The 21,455-nt window shown below is 34.5% G+C and overlaps 1 protein-coding gene across 3 annotated transcripts in view; it reads left to right on the forward strand.

Moving 5' to 3' along the window:
- Positions 1-21,455, forward strand: part of EPHA6 (EPH receptor A6) — a 980,105-nt gene that overhangs the window by 167,154 nt on the left and 791,496 nt on the right. For all 3 annotated transcript variants that reach the window (XM_017546189.2, XM_037744876.1, XM_017546191.2), the window contains exon 3: positions 1,351-2,014. In XM_017546189.2, the coding sequence (XP_017401678.1) occupies positions 1,351-2,014 (664 nt within the window). The remainder of the gene's footprint in view (positions 1-1,350; positions 2,015-21,455) is intronic.

A 21,455-nucleotide genomic window follows, 5' to 3' on the forward strand; every position in this document is an offset into this window, starting at 1 on the left:
ATGCTATCAACCAATAAAACCCTTATTCACTATAGCAAACCATTTGTCATTTTTAGGATACTCTAATAGAAATGATGAACTATGATGACTAGCATGTTTTCCTAAAAATGCTATAAGGTTACCTGAATGTTTTGCCTGTACTGAAAATTATCAATTATAACTATTCAAATAAAGTGGAGTTATAATCTAAATTTGCAGCATAAAGTATGCAATATTAAATGAATACATATGAACTGATTTCATAGTGCTTAAATATTTTTATTAAATCTCTTAAAGGACAAACAAGGTCTTTCTATTCAGTTAAGTGGCAAACTGCTTGTACGTAAACATACAGAAGTGAAAGCAATCCAGTGATCTAGCTCAGAGCAAAAGCCAAAGTGCTTAAAATGCTTATAATAAAGACTTCTGGTTTGACCACTCCCCGACTCTGTTCTTATTACCTAAGGTGCTTTCGGTGCCCACTTTCGCTGTTCCTCAAATACACCTGTATCCTCCTGCCTCCGGTTATTTGTGATTACTGCTTCCTCTTTGCAAGTTTCACTGTCTCATCTCTAAGACAATGCTTAAATGTCACTACGACTCCAGTAAGGCCTTTTCTAGCCCCCCACCTCTTCTTAGTCTCCTTGTCCTATTTTTCCCCGTTGTCCTTTCTACCATATTATTTAGTTTTACTTGTTTCTACTTTTTAATTGTCTGTCTTCCCTCTAAAGTAAGCTTTGTAAAGGCAGAGAGTTTTTGTTCAGCTAGTTAACGGCAGTATTTACAGTGTCCAGGGTATGGGAATGCCTGATAAATATTTATTGAATAAGTCTAAGGCCTTATTCATGTCTATTTTCTATTGAAATAGTCATGTAAATATTTAATTGAATATTGACATAGAAAACATACCACAGTTTGTGGCAAATTGTATATGAGGAAAGATGGGAAAACCAAAGTGCATTTTTTATGTTTCTAGTCGTTTTGATAAGATAATGGATGCTATTTAATGTGCTTACAGTATGCCAGGAACTATCTAAAGTGCTGTGCATATATATATCTAATTTATGCCTTACAACAACCCTGTGAAACAAGTACTATTATCAGCTCCTTTACAGTGAAGAAACTAGAGATTAAATAAAGCTGTCATGCAATTAATGTGTAGGAAGGCAAGATAGGACAGCTGATTCTAGAACTCGTACTTTCAACCAAAGACTCATGGTTAAAATGCTGCTCCATTGTTGCTCTGAATAGCTTCATTTGTATCTTTTTAATTCATTTTTATTTTGGTAAAACAAAAAAAATTGCGAGTAATCATTTCTGTTTAATCACTGTGGTTTAAAATCACTCAGTTACTTTTTTCCCTTTTTGCAGTGGGATGCCATCACTGAAATGGATGAACATAATAGGCCCATTCACACGTACCAGGTATGTAATGTAATGGAACCAAACCAAAACAACTGGCTTCGTACAAACTGGATCTCCCGTGATGCCGCTCAGAAAATTTATGTGGAAATGAAATTCACACTGAGGGATTGTAACAGCATCCCATGGGTCTTGGGGACTTGCAAAGAAACATTTAATCTGTTTTATATGGAATCAGATGAGTCCCATGGAATTAAATTCAAGCCAAACCAGTATACAAAGATCGACACAATTGCTGCTGATGAGAGTTTTACCCAGATGGATTTGGGTGATCGCATCCTGAAACTCAACACTGAAATTCGTGAGGTGGGGCCTGTAGAAAGGAAAGGATTTTACCTGGCTTTTCAAGACATTGGGGCGTGCATTGCCCTCGTTTCAGTCCGTGTTTTCTACAAGAAGTGTCCCTTCACTGTTCGTAACTTGGCCGTGTTTCCTGATACCATCCCAAGGGTTGATTCCTCCTCTTTGGTTGAAGTACGGGGTTCTTGTGTGAAGAGTGCTGAAGAGCGAGACACTCCTAAACTGTATTGTGGAGCTGATGGAGATTGGCTGGTTCCTCTTGGAAGATGCATCTGCAGTACAGGATTTGAAGAAATTGAGGGTTCTTGCCATGGTAAGAAACAAATATTTAAATACTTTATCTTGCTTTTAAATGATTTAAATTAAAAAAAATTTTTAATAACAAGTACTAATTATACATATTCATGGGTGCATAGTAATGTTTTGATACAATATATGCTGATCAGATCAAGGTAGTTAGTACATCCATCATCTCAAACATTGATCTTTTCAAAATGATGATTTATTAAAAGTGAATGTTGTACATTTATTTTCAAATAATACATTTTTTAGTGGTATTCCTGACAATTAATTGTGAAAGGAATGGATTCATAGTAACTATAAGAAAATTGCTGTTGTTTTTCTCCTTGGAAAGGTGTATGAAAGTGTACCAAAATGCTTTCAGTAAGGTAGTTAAACAATACGAATTGCTCTATTCACTAATTTTTATAAAGGAAAGCAGCATCAACAGCAGCAACGAAAAGCACTGAGGTTCAAAATAGTGATTTCCCTGGTGTTCACATTTTTATGGTTTATAGAACTATGACATTTAAAGACAGCAATACTTATTTCTATTATATTCAATAGTAATACTTGAATCATACTTAAATGGAATTATATTTAAATAAATGAGGAATTCATATATTATTTCAAAAACATATAAGCTAGTTTATATGGATGTTATGTGTGATGTGTTTAATGGTTGAATATTGACCTGATCAGCGGTTAATTAATCCTTTGCTATTATTACATAGAATTTTTCACCATATAACACATTAGCTTTTTATTTTAGTAGTAGTATTTGTGTAACATCTAATTGTCAGGAAGTATTAACATTACACAATGCTAGTTAAGTTTAGAACTATACCTTTCACACTGTTATAACAATGAGATACCTACAATTTTCAAGATGAAACATTTACTTTTTATGTAATTCATTTTATGAAGGCTTATTACCTAACAAGTATATACATTCAAAATGTTTATATTCCCCCCCAATAAAGAGCATATATTTGATCATGTTTAGATTTAGGACTCATAATCAAAACACAAATAGAAATAAAATTATTTATTGGTAAATAGTCTTGGGAAATAGTAATGTACTGGAGATATTTCCTGCTTGATGATAACTTCTTTAGAGGGTGTTTTCTATAGCACCAGCTTGAATTTATTGATTTCTTTGTTGATGTTATATTCACATTCATTAAAAAGGATGAGAATAAGAAAAACGTACCTGATGCATATAAGGTGAAGTTTTAAATATATGCGAAGTTTTAAAGGTCTGTTTATAAAACACTTGGGTTCTTTACTCTTGAAAAGTTCACTAGAGCTGCCAGTGATGATTATGTTTTGTAACTGGAGAATATTAATATTTGCATGAGAAGTTTGTAGTATATACTTTACAAAGCATGAATCACCTTTCCTCTGCTTTTAATCATGAAACTATGTTTCATTCAAATTTATTAATATAGTTTGCCAGTATTGTTTATCAAAATTTTTATTCACTTATAACAAGGATTTATAATGGAGAAAAATTAAACCATAAATGATCCTGGAGGGATCTAAATATATTTTACATTGGAAAGTGTATGCTTTAGTTTGTTCTCATACCACCATAAGAACTTCCCGAGACTGGGTAATTTATGAAGGAAAGAGGTTTAAATGGCTCACAGTTCGACAGCCTTAACAGAGAGCACTACTGGAATGCCTCAGGAAACTTACAATCATGGCAGAAGGGGAAGCATGCATGTCTTACCCTGGCAGCAGAGGAGAGAGAGACAGAAGGGGGGAAGTGCCACACACTTTCAAACGAACAGATCTCATAGCTCACCATCACAAGAACAGCAAAGAGGAAGTCCACCCTCATGATTCAGTCACTTCCCACCAGTCACCTCCCCTATAATTTCTAGATGAGATTTGGGTGGAAACACAGAGCCAAAACATATCAGTACACTAAAGAAAAATTTATGCATATGAATAATAGTGAAGTGGAGAAGACAATAAGATCTAAGGAAAAAATGTATTACATATAGTAACCATGTGTTTTTTTGATACAGGCATATAATATGTGTAATAATCACATCAGTTTACCACATTTTAAATTAGGTGGAAGTTAGCAGTTTCTTGCTAAAATAATGAACTTTTAAAAATATTTAAAGAATTATGTAATAATCTAAGGATTTATATGATTTGCTATTATTAAATATTTGTTTTTCTTTATGGCATTTACTACAGAATTAAAATAACCAACTATGATGGCTAGATTTTTTTTTTTTTTTACTTAATGGGCTTGCTATATGAAATTTTATTTTTAGTTATATGTCTTGAAAATTTCTTCAGTAATTTGTCAAAGATGGTTTTGGACAAATGATAAACAGCATCAGTTTATCTACAGCTTCTACTTGTCTGCTTTTATGGCTTGTTATCTTTATTATCTTCTGTCTGATTGCAGAAACATGAGAGAGTCAGTACAGAACAATTGTTCATCATCTTGTAGTAGATGGCTGAAATTGGAAGAATTAAGTTTGAGTTGAATGTCTATGGCTTATAAACCTTGAAACCAGGTGTTTAATTTGTAAAGTAGTCGTTATAATCACCTGATGATAAAATACAGGTAAAACTATTAACAAGCAAACAGGCCTGACTCTAATTGAATATAATGAATTATTTACAAACAAAAGGAAAATCAAAGTGAATGTGGCGACTACATTATTTTTAAAGAGATATATATTGCAGTGCTAGCAGTGTTCATTTTAGAGTGCTTACTTTTTTGTGTGTTCTTGATGTTTCATGTTGCCCCTTTCTTTCCTCTGATGAGAATTTTATCATTGCTTTTATTGCTATCTATTCATAACTTATCTCACGAAAAAAATCTCTGAATTGCATATAATCAAAGGTCAAACTAATGCAAACGTATATGAAAAAACTGTAGTTCAAGTAGAAATGTGACCACATATATAATGGGAAAAGAAAAAAATGAGTATATCACTATACTAATTAGTCTATTCTAAAAACAATTAATTAACCTACACAGTTTTTTTTTTTTTAGAGACATGGTCTTATTCTGTCACCCACCCAGGCTGGAGTGCAATGGTGTGACCGTAACTCATTGCAACCTTGAATTCCTAGGCTCAAGCAATTCTCCTGCCTTCGCCTTCCAAAATGCTGAGATTGCAGGGATGAGCCACTGCTTCCAGCCCCAAACTATTGATATTTTTGAGGATTTACTATTTCTTAATCACTTTCTTAAGTGGTAGAGATAAATATAAATAAGGCATATGTTCCGATTATCTACTGCTATGAGACAAAACTGCCCAAAATATGTAGTCTTAAAATCACAATGATTTATTATTTTTCAGGGCTCAGCTAGGTAGTTCTGCTGTATTACAACATAGTACAATAAACAGAGATCATTCATTTAGCTGAATTCCACTGGAAGCTTGACTGGCGTTGGAATGTCCAAGATAGCCTCTCATCTTCCAGGGCCTTTCTCTGTGTGGCGTCTCATCATTTAGTATCTATCCCAAGCTTTCCTGGAGTGTAGTTGCTGGCTTAAGAGGGAGTTTATTCACATAACCATCTGCAAAATGAGTGTCTGAGGAGACAGCACAGAGAGTGAATACCTGAAATTATATTTATAGGGGACTGCCACCATGGCAACATATTATTTCACAGTCTACTATCTGGATTCTCCCAATTAATGTCTCTTCATCATGCACAAAAACCCACACCCTCCCAAAGGTTTGACCCATTATGACATCATGTTGAACTCCAGAATAGCATATTGAAATCTTTTCCAGATTCAAATGATGTTTCATTGCTGAGATCCCTGTTGATCTGCAGAACTAAGAACCTAAAAGTAAGTTATTGTTCCCTACACCCACAACACACACGGAACAGGGGCAGGATAATTGGAAGATATTCTCCCATTCCAAAAGGCAGGGAACACAACAGTGACTGATCCACTGTGAGTGTGAAGTGCAGCTGGTGTTTTCAGGGTTCCTGACTACAGGGGCAGGGAATGTTTTCTATTAGAGCACAGTTCTGCTCCCTGTGATTGGTTCTCTGTGTCTTTTGGCTTTCTTACTAGTATCTCGCCCCTACACTGTTAGTCATCCACTCTAAGAATTGCCCACATGCTGGTTGCTAGTTTCAACAGCTTTCTGAAACCTCTTTAATTTGATCAACAACATTATGAAGTGCTTTTTTCTCTTCCAAGTTATCACAGGCAGCATTATTGCTAATTGCTCAACACATAACATGTGTTGGCCTTTCAATATTCCCAATAACAATATCTTTACTGATCTTCCAGCCTGTGCTCACAGTCTCCTTGCTATTCTTTAGCCTCTACCATCTGTTCAGTCCCAAAGCAAATACCACAAGTTTTAACTTTTTGTTATGGCAACACCCATATCTTGTACAAATTATTTGCTTATAGTTTCTGCAATCTGGAAATCTGGATTGGGTGCAGTGGGTCATTCTTTTTCCGTCTTATCTGAGGTCACTTATGCAACTGCAGTTATTTGGAGGTTTAACAGAGCTGCATATCTCCGATGGCTTCACTCACGTATAATGCTTTGTCTGTTATGTTAGAGGCCCTAACATTGTATACTGTCTAAATCCTGGTAACAATTTTAGTATGTTTTATTTCAGGAAATTATTCTAGTTATTTTTTTCTGACACATCAACTATAAGGGGTTACTCACCTTAGCATTCAAGGGATTTCATATACTGGCCTTGTCCTCTTCTTTTCTCACCTCAGCAAGTTATGTCCAGTATTCATTTTTTTTATAACTTTTGAACAATCCATGTGTTTTTGTATCTCTTACATTTCTTCATATTTTACCTAGCTGCTTTTGTACCCTTCTTTTTCTGTGATGGCATTTCATTTATTCTTCAATGTCTAATGCAAATGTCATGCCTCTGGGTCTTCACAAAGTTAATATCATTCTCCTCCATGCTACAATTTGTGCTAATTATTTGTGTATCTGTTTCACTAGGGCTGTCAGATAAAAGAAGTGCACTTAAGAATCACATGATGTGAGTGATCACAAAGCACTGAGTAGTTAAAGGTACAGCATGTTGGTTCTTCTGTGGAATCCTATGTTTCTTCTCGTTTCTGTGAGAAAAAGTAAATTTTCTTGAGTGAGTGTTGTAGCATTTTAGATCTGGAAGGCCTTAGAAAATATTTTTATCCATCATTTTGTGAATCAGGACCCTAAATTACTGAGAAAAGAATTTAATTTCCTGGGACCACACAGTAGTAACTACTGTTATATTGAGAATTAAAGTCCAGATATGTCTCAACCTGGCCTTTCTGTGTTTCCCTTCCACCTATCACCGATTCTTTCTCACGCTCTCACTTCGTCATTCCAGACATACATGCCCTCACTTTGATGTTTAATGTTTTCTTCCTGCCAGAGCCAAAGCACAGGAGCCCTGTTTCTCATTATGAATTAGGCCTGCTCTGCCTTGTATTTCTCTTCAGGAGTCTCATGTGGACATTGCTGGGGCAGGATTTAAGCATCACTTTTGAAATTCATGATGCTGAGGATGATGAAAAGATATATAGATGTGGATTTATCTGGAACTTTACTTTTAGAGATGATAAACAGGAAAAATTACAGTGAGACTTTAGGGATTTTCATAATTTACTTGAATGAGAACTCTTGGCTATGTAACTAAGACACAGTAAGCTGATTTAAAATAGAATAAATCTGTATCTAGTCATACTCCGTATCTAATGAATGATGTATATTTACTTGCATTTAAATAACGTATGATATTTTATCCTAAAAGTTGTACTACTGAATGTTTGACTTTGTGATTTCTTTTTGCATAATATTGTTAAGGTACACCTATATCCAATTTCTGGAAGCCCAAAACAGAGAGGTGGACTCTTATTCTTGCTGTATGAATTAGGCTTAAATAGATAGATGATACTAAGCAAGTTTGCTTAAATTTAAAATCAAACACAAATAATTTGGGTTGCTTTATTATACATAATAATCAGATTTTAGTCTTGTTTCAAATCTCAGCTGATATTTCATAACTTATAATTTTATTTCATAGTTCATAAGACTCATATGGGGCATGTTTATATTACAGATTTAACATTGTTTTAATTTATTCTACTTAATGTCAGTCATTTCTAAGGTTTTAAATTTAAAAATAATATTGATTTGCAAATAATTATACTAATTTACATCAAATTTTCTTTCAGTTTATAGGTCTAAGACTATTTTAGCACTTTGGAAGAAATAATTGGAAACAACATGCAAAATCGAATGCAATTTTTGCTTAGTTATGTGAGTTCTGAAGTGGCATGAATCCTTAATAAGCTCATATAAACATTAATTTAGGATAAATCGCATTAAGGTAGTGGTACTTGTACTTAGAGATATTAGTTTGTGTTTAAAATTTCAGACCTTCTGAGAAAATATACATATATATGTATATATATATTGCAATATATATATATACACATATACACACATATATACACACATATATATTGCAATAAAGCCTTCTTTAAGCCTGTAGGTATCACACAGTATAACTTAACAAAATAATATTTGTCTGTGAAAATTAAAATTCTGAAGCACTGGGAATATTTAAAAACCTCTCTTCTGTCTAGAAATACGCTTTAAAATTTTTTTTCTAGTAGTGCATTAAAATTCAGGATGAAAGGATGGTGGCAATTTTCAGACCACTGCATTATTGTTCACAGAGGTGAATGGGATATACAGGGCCTTTAGTGACATTGTATTGATTCGATCTCTTGAAGAGTGTTGTTATTAAGACTTCGTGGCACAGTCCTCTGCTGCAGTTCAGAAACATCTAATGCTGTGTGTTTATGATCTTCTGTATAATCATGTTATCAGAGATGACTGTGGAAGCAAAGAGCATAAAGAAATTTGAGATACCGGGATTTGCTGGCATTAAATAAGGGGGTTTGTGGATAGGATGAAAAACTGAAAGGCAAGATTGGGATCAGAAAAAAAGGGCAGATTTATTGGCCCAGGTAGTATTCTCACTTTCCAAAGGTTCTTACACACTAAATATAAACTCTTATATTATAACCTTCAATTCCAAACAAAGCTGCTTTTTCGTGAAGCAATTCCAAACTTTCATCTATCTTGAGAAGTATATGGAATCAAGAAGCCTGAAGAGTCTAAAAATAAAAGGTGTTATTTCCAAGTGAGAAAGAGTAAAGTTGAATAATTACAGGCATACCTCAGACATATTTCAGGTTCAGTTCCAGACCACAGCAATAAAGCAAACATCCCAGTAAAGCAAATCACATGAATATTTTGATTTCCCAGTGAATATAAAAGTTATATTTACACTGTATTATCATCTATTAAGCTTACAATAATATTGGCTCTAAAAACAATGTACGTGCTTAATTTAAAAACACCTTATTGCTAAAAAATTGCTAATGATCATCTGAGCCTTCAGCAAGTCATAATCATTTTGCTGGTGGAGAATCTTGCCTCGATATTGATGGCTGCTGACGGATTAGGGTGTCAGTTGCTAACGTTTTTTGTACCTGTGGCAATTTCTTAAGATAGCACAACAATGAAATCAGCCATATCAGTTGACTTTTTCATGACAGATGTCTCTGTAGCATGGTAGGCTGCTTAATATCATTTTACCCAGAGTAGAACTCTCAAAATTGAAGCCAGTCCTCTCAACCCCTGCTGCTGCTTTATCAACTAAGTTGAAATAATATTCTAAACATTATGCTGTCATTTCAGCAATGTTCACAGCGTTTCTACTGGGAATAGATTCCATCACTTTCTTTGCTCATCCATGAAGGACAACTCCTGATGTTTTCAAGTTTTATCACGACATTGCAGAAATTCATTATATCTTGTCTCTACTTCTGCTTTTTCTCTTGCTATATCTACAACATCTGCAGTTTTTTTCTCCATTAAAGTCTTGAACCCCTTAATGTCATCCTTGAAGGTAGGTATCAATTTCTTCCAAACTCCTCATTGTTGATGATTTTACCTTCTTCCATGAATGGTGGATGTTCTTAATGGTATCTAGAATGTTGAATTCTTTCCAGAATATTTTCATTTTACTTTGCGTGGATCGATGGGAGGAATCACTATGGCAGCAATGGCCTTAGAAAATATATTTTTTAAGTCATAAGACTTGAAAGTTGACATTTCTCTGAATGATGGATGGAAAATGGATGTCATGCTAGCAGACATAAAAACATTAATTTCCCTGTGTATCTCTGTCAGAGCTTTTGGGTGATCAGGTGCATCATCAGTAAGCTGTACTATTTTGAAAACAATCTTATTTTCTGAGCAATAGGTCTCAACAGCAGGCTTAAAATTCTCCATAAACCATACTGTGAACAGACATACTGCCATCAACCTTTGTTGTTCCATTTGTAGAGCATGGGCAGAGTAGATTTACCATAATTCTTACTGGATTTAGCATTTTCAAAATGTAAATGGGCATTGGCTTCCACTTACAGTCACAAGCTGCATTAGGTCCTAACAGGAGATTCAGCCTGTCTTTTGAAGCTTTGAAGCCAGGCTATGACTTCTCTCTAGTTATGAAAGTAGTAGATGGCATCTTCTTCCAGTATAGGATTGTTTCATCTACATTGAAACTCTAGGTGTGGCCACCTTCATCAGTGATTTTAGCTAGGTCTTCTGGATAACTTACTGCAGCTTCAACATCATCGGCACGTGCTGCCTCACCTTGTGGTATTATCTTGTAGAGATGGCTTTTGTGCTTAAGCCTTGTGAAGCAACGCTGTTGGCATCCAATTTTTGTTTTGCAGCTTCCTCCCCTCACTCAGCCTTCATGGAATTGAAGAGAGGTGGGATCTTATTCTGGATTAGCCTGTGTCTTAAGGGAGTGTTATGGCTACTTTGACCTTCTGTCCAGATCACTAAAACTCTGCTTATCAACAATAAGACTGATTTGCTTTGTTATTCATGTGTTACCAGAGTAGCACTTTTTATTCCTTAAAGAAACTTTTATTTGCAGTAACAAATTGGCTAACTCTTTGGTGCGAGAAGCTTAGTTTTCACCTATCTCAGCTTTTGAGGCCTTCCTCACTAAGTTTAATCATTTTTAACTTGATTTTAAGAAGGAAAAGTGCGTCTCTTCTTTTCACTTGACCATTTAGAGGCCGTTGTAGGGTTATTGGCCTAATTTCAATATGGTTGTGTCTCAGAGACCCAAGGAGACAGGAAGAGAAGGGAGCGTGGCCAGTGAGTGGAGCAGCCGGAACACACAATATTTATTAATTAAATTTTCTGGCTTATGTGGGTATGGTTTGTGGTTAACTCCCAAAATAGGGTAGGGACATTGAAAATCACTGAGTATACAAAAATAACGTAAAAAATCGTTGATATCTGTTATGGTGATCTATGGTATAGTATCTGTATTACATGTAACAAGTATGGAAAAGTTTGAAATATTGCTAGAATTAACAAAATTACCAAGTGTGATATGGAGATATAAAATGAGCACACACTGTTGAAAAAATGGCACCAATTGCCTTGCTTGGTGCAAGGTTGCTACATACCTTCAATTTTTAGAAAATGTAGTGTCTGCAAAGTACAATGAAGTTCAATGAAACAAGACATGCCTATATATTATAGTTTGTTCTCTGTCATGATTTATAAAATAGCTTAAAGTACAAACCTACTTGAAATTATAATTTTAGCAAATTATTTTATACATATTTAATATCAACTTTAGCCCATATTTTATTCTGTTGACTTGAAGACTATAAGTCATATTCCTATAGGGCTGTCCTTAATTAAAAAGTCAAATTTATGTAAATAAGTTTACACATATTTCTATGCGAGCATAAATTTATTCATTATCTCTGTACTCTTTCCGGACATGACTTACCTTTTTACCCACTGAAATGACTCCTTTTCATATGAATTCTCCCTAGAATTTTAGTTCTACCGTTTAATTAAATGAAATTAATATGCATATATAGATAGTACTTGGATACATCAAGATATAGTAACAGTTTTTGTACCTTTCATTTTGTCTATCATTATCTCCTTTCTTCTGGGTTCAAAAAGTATGTATTTTGGTAGTTCTTTTGATGAAGTTCTATGAGAGGTTAAGATTTTTATTTAATGGATATTTAAGTATAGCTTTATTTTTCTCTCCCTCTTCAATGATTGTTAATTTGGATGTAGAACAGAAGATGACAAAGATTTTTCTTCAACATTCTGAAAATATTATTTTCCTGTTTTTGATCATCTATTATTGCTAACGATCTGCCGACAGTTTAGTTGTCATTTCTTGGGAGATTATGTATAGCTTCTATATTTTTTATTTTTAGATATATCTGATGTTTCTGGGCGTGGATTTATTTTTTTCCTGCTTTTAATTTTGCATTGTTAACCTGAGAAAGAGAGAGAAAGACAGAGACAGAGAGAGAGAGAGATTGCTTTCTTTTATTCAGTGTTTCTAGAATTTTTATGAAATATGTTTGTTGGAAACTTTCAAATTATTCTCTTTGTCTCTGAACTAATTTTTTCAATACTTAATCTCAGCAATAATATCCAGGTTTAGAATTTTCACTTTGACTAAGCATAGGTAAGAGTTTTTCTCATCTATTGAGGTATCTTTATCTTCATTAGTTTTAGCTGTTATTTTTCATTCTTTTTGTTTCATTTCTGCCTACTGTGTTCCATAATTCTCTTCCTCTTATATGGATGTTATTTTATTCTTGATAGTTTTTAAAGTCCCCTTCTAATAGATTTGGATCAAATTAATCTGATTTTTAATGTGTTGCCTATATTTCTAAGCCTTTGTGTCTATTGTGTACTTTGGAATTGCAGGCTGACTTGTCTGGAAATTTTATATTTTATCTGATTTCTGTTTCTGTACCATTGTTTTTTTATTTGAAGGGTTTGTGTTTATACCAACCCAGTTCCCTAGGCCGTAATTAGAGAAAAATGTAAAGGCCATAATAAATTTCCCAAATAATTCAAATTAGTATTTCTTGTGGACCGATAGCTCTGCTTTATACAATAATTCAGGGATCCCGACTTCTTGCTTTTAGTAAAGCAGACATCTCTTAAAGCCTTGTAGTTGTCTGTATCCAGCTCAGAGAAGAGAGGAGACCTGTGTTCTTCTTAATAAACTCGTATTTGAAGAGTCACATATCATTTCTTATTACATACCAACAATGACAGCAGTATATGGCCACACAACTGCAAATAGAGGGAGGTTCTATTAAATGTTGTTCCTAGCTCAGTAGTCACTTTCCACAAATAATTCTCTGCCACATAGAAGAGGAAGACCAATTTTTTCCAGACACTTGTTCATCTCTACAACAGTCTGTCACTTCACTAACAAAATATAGATATTCATCCTCATGTATCTGATAATGCAGTTTTCTCCATCAAGCTCAAATAATCCCTGAACCCCTTAAATGGATGAGCATAACACAGGCTGTCAGAGTTGATTAGCCACCAATAACTACATCGGAAATGGTCATGGATCGCAAAGATAGTGGAGTTGAAAGTCATTGAGAACAGTGACACACACCATTTAATCAGTGTTTATATCTTTTGGAGAGCTTCACACTGCCTACCCAAAAAGATTTTCCTATTTCTTTTCCTTCCAGCTTTCAACCCAGCTAATTATTGCCTGAACTCATCTGTTTCTGAAAATAATAATATATGGTTAAATGTACCAAGTGGCAACCAACACAAAGAAATCATTGCTCTTGACCAGACTTCCAAGTTATTCCATATCAACGTTTTACCAAAACTATTACTATTGTATAATATAGATTTTCATCTATCCATAGCCTCCTGTTACACATCACCTGTCTCCTGATCGCTAAGTCAATGTCACTTATTTTAGTGTTTTGTTATGGGTCTATTCCAATTAAGGTGTATGTATAAACACACACACCCACACACATACATAGAGAGAGAGAGAGAGAGAATGCAATATATATATATATATGTAGCTACACACATATATAGCCATGTATATGTTTACACACATACATATATATATATATATATATTGCTATATATATTTTTTAAAAGCTGAGGTAACAGATAAAAGTTTCAAAGTCAGGAGCCTTAATATGTAGAAGTTAATTTTTCATTCATGTTACAGCCTAAGGTTTGCTTGTTGTTGAGGGCTTTCCATCATACACAAAATAAGAGAACTGTGCATTTTCTTTCTCAAGCTCCGTTGTCACCTGTAGATTTGTTGTTACCCATATCCAATGAGTGGAGCATGTATGTATCCAAGAAAGGGAGCATATGTAGTACACAAGTGCTTTTTAAAAGACTTGCCATAGAAATGACATATATGTAATCAACAAGCTAAATGTTTTTAGTGTAAGCTTAAATATTGTCATGTCAAATAATTAAAATAATTAGGATTTTTCTTTTTTGAACAGTAGACAGGTAGTAAGCTAAGATACATACATACCTGTGTGTATATCTTAGCAATCTAGATGACATTTGGGGCCTGATTTTTAGATTTTTAGCTGTGTCTTCTCTGGCCACAAAAGGCAAGACATTTCTTTAGATCCTTCCTGAATCGCTAGTTCTCTGAGGATATTTTGATCTGAAAGTTTAAAGCAGGGAACTTCTTACTTTTTTTTCTGTAAACTCTCCAGCCCAGTCAGAACTTGCCATACATATATGTATATGTATGTGTGCATTTGTGTGTTTGTATGTATATGTGTGTGTGTTTCATAAAACCAGACATAAACCAAACTAAGTATGCCAAATTTGACGTAAATTTATTTTTTTAATTCAAACCTTTTTCACTTTATATAGAAATAAATATTCAACTATTTTGAAGAAAGTGTGATTATTTTCATGTAGTAACTACAAATAGCAACCGGGAACATTTGTGACAAACCTCCTGCAATAATAATTCATAAATTGTTTGAAGAATAATATATCTACTATAAACACATTTAAATTGTTTATTTTTATTTAAGATATCTTGTAGCCCTTTGTAAGGAAATCATCCTGGCGTGGACATAAGCTCAGATATACCTTATGATGATACCAGAGGACATTATTAATATTTTTGAGTCCTTTGAGACAGTAACTTACAAAAATTTAAGAAATGGTGTTCTCATTCATTTGACCTTTTTAGGAAGTAATACTTTTTTTTGTACTCAGTTTTTTCTTCCTTTCAACATATAATACTAATAATTGAAAATCTGACTTTTATAAATAGCTCTCAATTATGATATTATAAAAATGTCTGTTAACAAGTTATTGTTTTCAATTTGAACTTACTACAGACTATTTTTTTAGAATGAGTATCAGTAAATAAGGAATATAGCATTACTGGAAATGGTAGTCTCACTTTCACAGGTAACTTTAGAGTAGTGGTAAATTTAAAGGGATGGAGATGCCCAGTTTCAAGTCACCCTATGCAAGGACTATCACCATGAAAAGAAGCATCCTGTACCAACAATAAACGGGAAGCTTGGGACCATAAAAATAAGCTCTGCTTTTCTGCTGCAATGGACAGAAAAAAAGCATAAATTATTCCCATTATTTGACAATATCGAAAGGGACTGCCATAAAAAGTATTGAAAACCTCTTGAAAGATGGAAACACTGTTCTGTTGGACAGAGATAAACAACTGTTGTATTGGGTAGAATTCTTTAAGATCATAGTATATTTGGTCTTTTTCAAAAAATGACTAATATTCTCATTTTTTGATTTATTTCTGTTCTTTTTAAATGTTAACTAGTCTTCAGAATTATGTTTTACCCCTTCATAATTAAGGAGCCTATATTCTTTATCTCTGTGTTTACTAGCCACTATTTTTAATAAAATTGAATGTAAAAGCTGTGTTAATTTGTAAAACATTGAAGATTCTCTATTAAGTTAATAATTGCATTATGACCGGGAGCACTTTCCTCTTGAAGCCTAATTTTATGTGGGTGCATTTATATACGTATTGCTATTATGAACTGATTCACCATGGAGAGGAAATATTAATATTATATACATGTAATTTTTAAAATTACCCCATAGAATAAATAGCATACATTACTTATGCAAATATTTTTTATTCATGAGGGTTGTTTTATTTTTAGAAATTCTCCTTTACCTATTGAGGTGACCATAAAATTTTTCTATTTGATAATTCATGAGATATGTTATATTTAATATGTTAATAATATAAAATATTTTATAAACATTTTATAAAATATATATTATTTTATAAACATACAATATGTTAATAATATAAAAATATATGTTAATAATATATTTCCTTAGATGACCAGTCTTTGATTTAATAAGGTTATTTGGCCTTGAAGGATTGTTACCTTAATGTTGATTTGTATGTATTTTCTTTCATTTATTAAAAGTTGGAATAAGGAGATTTTATTCAATATTATGAAATATAAATATTTTTGAGTGACATAAAGAATATGATAGTTATATATACCATTTTCTTAGATGAAAATATTAAATATTTGGAAAATTTAAAATGTTAGAGTTGTAAACAAGTCAGACTCAAAATTCTTATTGTTTTTGCTACTTTGAACTCAGCAAAAATCATGCTCATTTATGTATAAAATAACAAATGCATTACAATGTAAAGGAATATTTAAAAAGAATAATAAACTAGAAGAGTATTCCTAGCAGACATTAAAATTTTGAAGGAATATATTTAAAATGCATGGTATTGAATTCCAAAGAGAAATATTCATCAATGTTATCAAGAGGTTAAAAATAGACTAAATTACAAGAAGTAGTAAAATGGTGAAATTGAGATTATTAATTAATGGGGACAATAGAAAGATTGTTTATGTTGTAGGGGTTGATATTGGGGAGGGAAAGAAATAATCACTTGGGTGTAGGGCCTGTATTGCAATTACTTTTCTTTTTTCTTTTCTTTCTTTCTTTCTTTTTTTTTTTTTTTNTTTTGAGATGGAGTTTCACTCTTCTCACCCAGGCTGGGGTGCAATGACACCATCTCGCCTCACTGCAACCTCTGCCTCTTGGGTTCAAGCAATTTTCCTGCCTCAGGCTCCTGAGGAGCTGGGATTACAGGTGCACAGCAATATGCCCAGCTAATATATTTTGTTGTTTTTATTTTATTATACTTTAAGTTCTGAGGTACATGTGCAGATTGTGTAGGTTTGTTACATAGGTGTACTCCTGTCATGGTGATGGTTTACCGCATCCATTGCCCCATCATATACATTAGGTATTTCTCTTAATGCTATCCTTCCCCCATCCCCCCACCCCCTGCTGTTCTTCCTCTAGTCCCTCACCCCCCCAGGCCCTAGTGTGTGACATTCCCCTCCCTGTGTCCATGTATTCTCATTGTTCAACACCCACTTATGAGTGAGAACACGTGGTGTTTGGTTTTCTGCTCTTGTGTCAGTTTGCTGAGAATGGTGGTTTCCAGTTTCTTCCACGTCCCAGCAAAGGACATGAACTCATCCTTTATATGGCTGCATAGTATTCTGTGGTGTGTATGTGTCACATTTTCTTTATCCAGTCTATGACTGATGGGCATTTAGGTTAGTTACAAGTCTTTGCTATTGTGAACAGTACCACAATAAACATACATATGCATGGGTCTTTATAATTCCAGTAATGTGATTGCTGGGTCAAATGGTATTTCTATTCCCGGATCCTTAAGGAATTGCCACACTGTCTTCCACTGGTTGAATTAATTACACTCCCACCAGCGGTGTAAAAGCATTCCTATTTCTCTACATCCTCTCCAGCGTCTGTTGTCTCCTGATTTTTTAATGATCACCATTCTAACTGGCATGAGGTGGTATCTCATTTTGGTTTTGATTTGAATTTCTCTAATGACCAGTGATGAGGAGCTTTTTTTCATATGTTTGTTAGCTGCATAAAACTGTCTTCTTTTGAAAAATGTCTGTTCATGTCCTTGGCACACTTTTTGATGGGGTTGTATTTTCTTGTAAATTTCTTTAAGTTCTCCGTAGATTCTGGATATTAGTCCTTTGTCAGATGGGTAGATTGCAAAACTTTTTCCCATTCTGTTGGTTGCTGGTTCACTCTATTGATAGTTTCCTTTGCTGTGCAGAAGCTCTTAAGTTTAATTAGATCCCATTTGTCTATTTTGGCTTTTGTTGCCATTGCTTTTGGTGTTTTAGTCATGAAGTCCTTACCCATGCCTGTGTCCTGAATGGTATTGCCTAGGTTTTCTTCTAGAGTTTTTATGGTGTTAGGCCTAATGTTTAAATCTTTAATCCATCTGGAGTCAATTTTTGTATAAGGTGTAAGGAGGGGATCCAGTTTCAGCTTTCTGCTTATGGCTAGCCAGTTTTCCCAACACCATTTATTAAATAGGGAATCCTTTCCCCGTTGCTTGTTTTTGTCACGTTTGTCAAAGATCAGATGGTTGTGGTTGTGTGGCGTGATTTCTGAGGCCTCTGTTCTGTTCCATTGGCCTATATCTCTGTTTTGGTACCAGTAGCATGCTGTTTTGATTACTGTAGCCTTGTAATATCATTTGAAGTCAGGTAGCATGATGCCTCCAGCTTTGTTTTTTTTTTTTTTCCCCTTAGGATTGTCTTGGCTATGGGAGCATTTGAAGCCCTATATGAAGCTTAAGGTGTTTTTTTCCAATTCTATGAAGAAAGTCATTGGTAGATTGATGGGGGTAGCATTGAATCTATAAATTACTTTGGGCAATATGGCCATTTTCCCGATATTGATTCTTCCTAACCATGAGCCTGGAATGTTTTCCATCTGTTTGTGTCCTCTCTTAATTCCTTGAGCAGTGGTTTGTAGTTCTCATTAAAGAGGTCCTTCACATCCCTTGTTAGTTGTTTACTTTGGTATTTTATTCTCCTTGTAGCAATTGTGAATGGGAGTTCGTTCTTGATTTGGCTCTCATGTCTATTATTGCTGCATATGAATGCTTGTGGTTTTTGCACATTGATTTTGTATCCTGAGACTTTGCTGAAGTTGCTTATCAGCTTAAGGAGATTTTGGGCTGAGACAATGGGGTTTTCTAAGTATACAATCATGTCATCTGCAAACATGGACAATTTTTTGTCCTGTCTTCCTATTTGAATACACTTTATTTCTTTTCTTGCCTGATGGCCCTAGCCAGAACTTCCAATACTGTGTTGAACAGGAGTTGAGACAGAGGGAATTCTTGTCTTGTGCCAGTTTTCAAAGGGAGTGCTTCCAGTTTTTGCCCATTCACTATGATAGTGGCTGTGGGTTTGTCATAAATAGATATTATTTTGAGATATGATCCATCAGTACCTAGTTTATTGAGAGATTTTAGCATAAAGAGCTGTTGAGTATTGTCAAAGGCCTTCTCTGCATCTATGGAGATAATCATGTGTTTTAATTTTTGGTTCTGTTTATGTGATGGATTATGTTTACAGATTTGCAGATGTTGAATCAGCCTTACATCCCAGGGATGAAGCTGACTTGATCATGATGGATAAGCTTTTTGATGTGCTGTTGGATTCAGTTTGCCAGTATTTTATTGAAGATTTTTGCATCATTGTTCATTATGGATATTGGCCTGAAATTTTCTTTTTTAGTTGTATCTCTGCCAGGTTTTGGTATCAGGATGATGTTGGTCTCATAAAATGAGTTAGGGAGGATTCCCTCTTTTTGTATTTTTGGAATAGTTTTAGAAGGAATGTACCAGCTCCTCTTTGTACCTCTGGTAGAATTCAGCTGTGAACCTGTCTGATCCTGGGCTTTTTTTGCTTCATAGTCTATTAATTGTTGCCTCAACTTCAGACCTTGTTATTGGTCTATTCAGAATTCAACTTCTTCTTGGTTTAGTCTTGGGAAAGTGTAAGTGTCCAAGCATTTATCCATTTCCTGTAGATTTACTGGTTTATTTGCCTAGAGGTGTTTGTAGTAATCTCTGATGTTAGTTTGTATTTCTGTGGGTTAGGTGGTGGTATCTCCTTTATTATGTTTTATTACATCTATTTGAATCTTTTGTCTTTTCTTTTTTATTAGTCTGTCTAATGGTCTATTTTGTTGATCTTTTCAAAACCCAACTCCTGGATTTATTGATTTTTGAAGGTTTTTTCGTGTCTCTCCTTCAGTTCTGCTTTGATGTTAGTTATCTCGTGCCTTCTGCTGGCCTTTGAGTTTGTTTGATCTTGCTCCTCTAGTTCTTTTAATTGTGATGTTAGGGTGTCAATTTTATATCTTTCCTCACTTCTCTGGTGGGAATTTAGTGCTATAAATTTCCCTCTGGACACTGCTTCAAATGCGACCCAGTGATTCTGGTACATTTTGTCTTTGTTTTCATTGATTTTGAAGAACATCTTTGTTTCTACCTTTATTTCATTGTTTATCCAGTAGTCATTCAGGAGCAGGTTGTTTAGTTTCCATGTAGTTGTGTGGTTTTGATTTAGTTTCTCAATCATGAGTTCTACTTTGATTGCACTGTGATCTGAGGGACTGTTTGTTATGATTTCCATTATTTTGCATTTGGTGAGGAGGGGTTTACCTACAATTATGTTGTCAATTTTAGAATAACTGTGATGTGGTGCTAAGAAGAATGTATAATTCTATGGTTTTGGGGTAGAGTGTTCTGTGTAGATGTCTGTTAGGTCCACTTGGTGCAGATCCCAGTTCAAGTCCTGGATATCCTTGTTAATTTTCTGTCTTGTTGATCTGTCTGGTCTTGACAGTGGAGTGTTAAAGTCTCCCAGTGTTATTGTGTGAGAGTCTAAGTCTCTTTGTAGGTCATTAAAAACTTGCTTTATGTATCTGGGTGCTCCTGTATTGGGTGCATATATATTTAGGGGGGTTAGCTCTTCTTGTTGCATTAATCCCTTTACAATTACGTAATGCCCTTCTTTGTCTCTTTTGACCTTTGTTGATTTAAAGTCTGTTTTATCAGAGACTAGGACCGCAACCCCTGCTTTCTTTTGCTCTCCATTTGCTTGGTAAATCTTCCTCCATCCCTTTACTTTCAGCCTATATGTGTCTTTGCACGTGAGATGGGTTTCCTGAATACATCACACCAATGGGTCTTGACTTTTTATACAATTTGCCAGTCTGTGTCTTTTGATTGGGGCATTTAGCCATTTACATTTAAGATTAATATTGTTATGTGTGAATTTGATCTTGCCATTGATGCTAGCTGGTTGTTTTGACTGTTACTTGAGGCAGTTTCTTCTTAGTGTCGATGGTCTTTCTGGTTTGGTATGTTTTTGCAGTGGCTGGTGCTGGTTGTTTCTTTCCATGTTTAGTGCCTCCTTCAAGAAGCAGGTTTGGTGGTGAGGAAATCTCTCAGCAGTTGCTTGTCCATAAAGAATTTTATTTCTCCTTTGTTTATGAAGCTTTGTTTGGCTGGATATGAAATTCTCGGTTGAAAATTCTTTTCTTTAAGGATGTTGAACATTGGCCCCTACTCTCTTCTGGCTTGTAGGGTTTCTGCCGAGAGATCTCCTGTGAGTCTGATGGGTGACTGTTTGTGGGTAACCCGACCTTCTCTCTGGCTTCCTTTAG

This window comes from Cebus imitator, unplaced genomic scaffold, assembly GCF_001604975.1.
Source record: "Cebus imitator isolate Cc_AM_T3 unplaced genomic scaffold, Cebus_imitator-1.0 Scaffold188, whole genome shotgun sequence".
NCBI classification, from domain to species: domain Eukaryota; kingdom Metazoa; phylum Chordata; class Mammalia; order Primates; family Cebidae; genus Cebus; species Cebus imitator.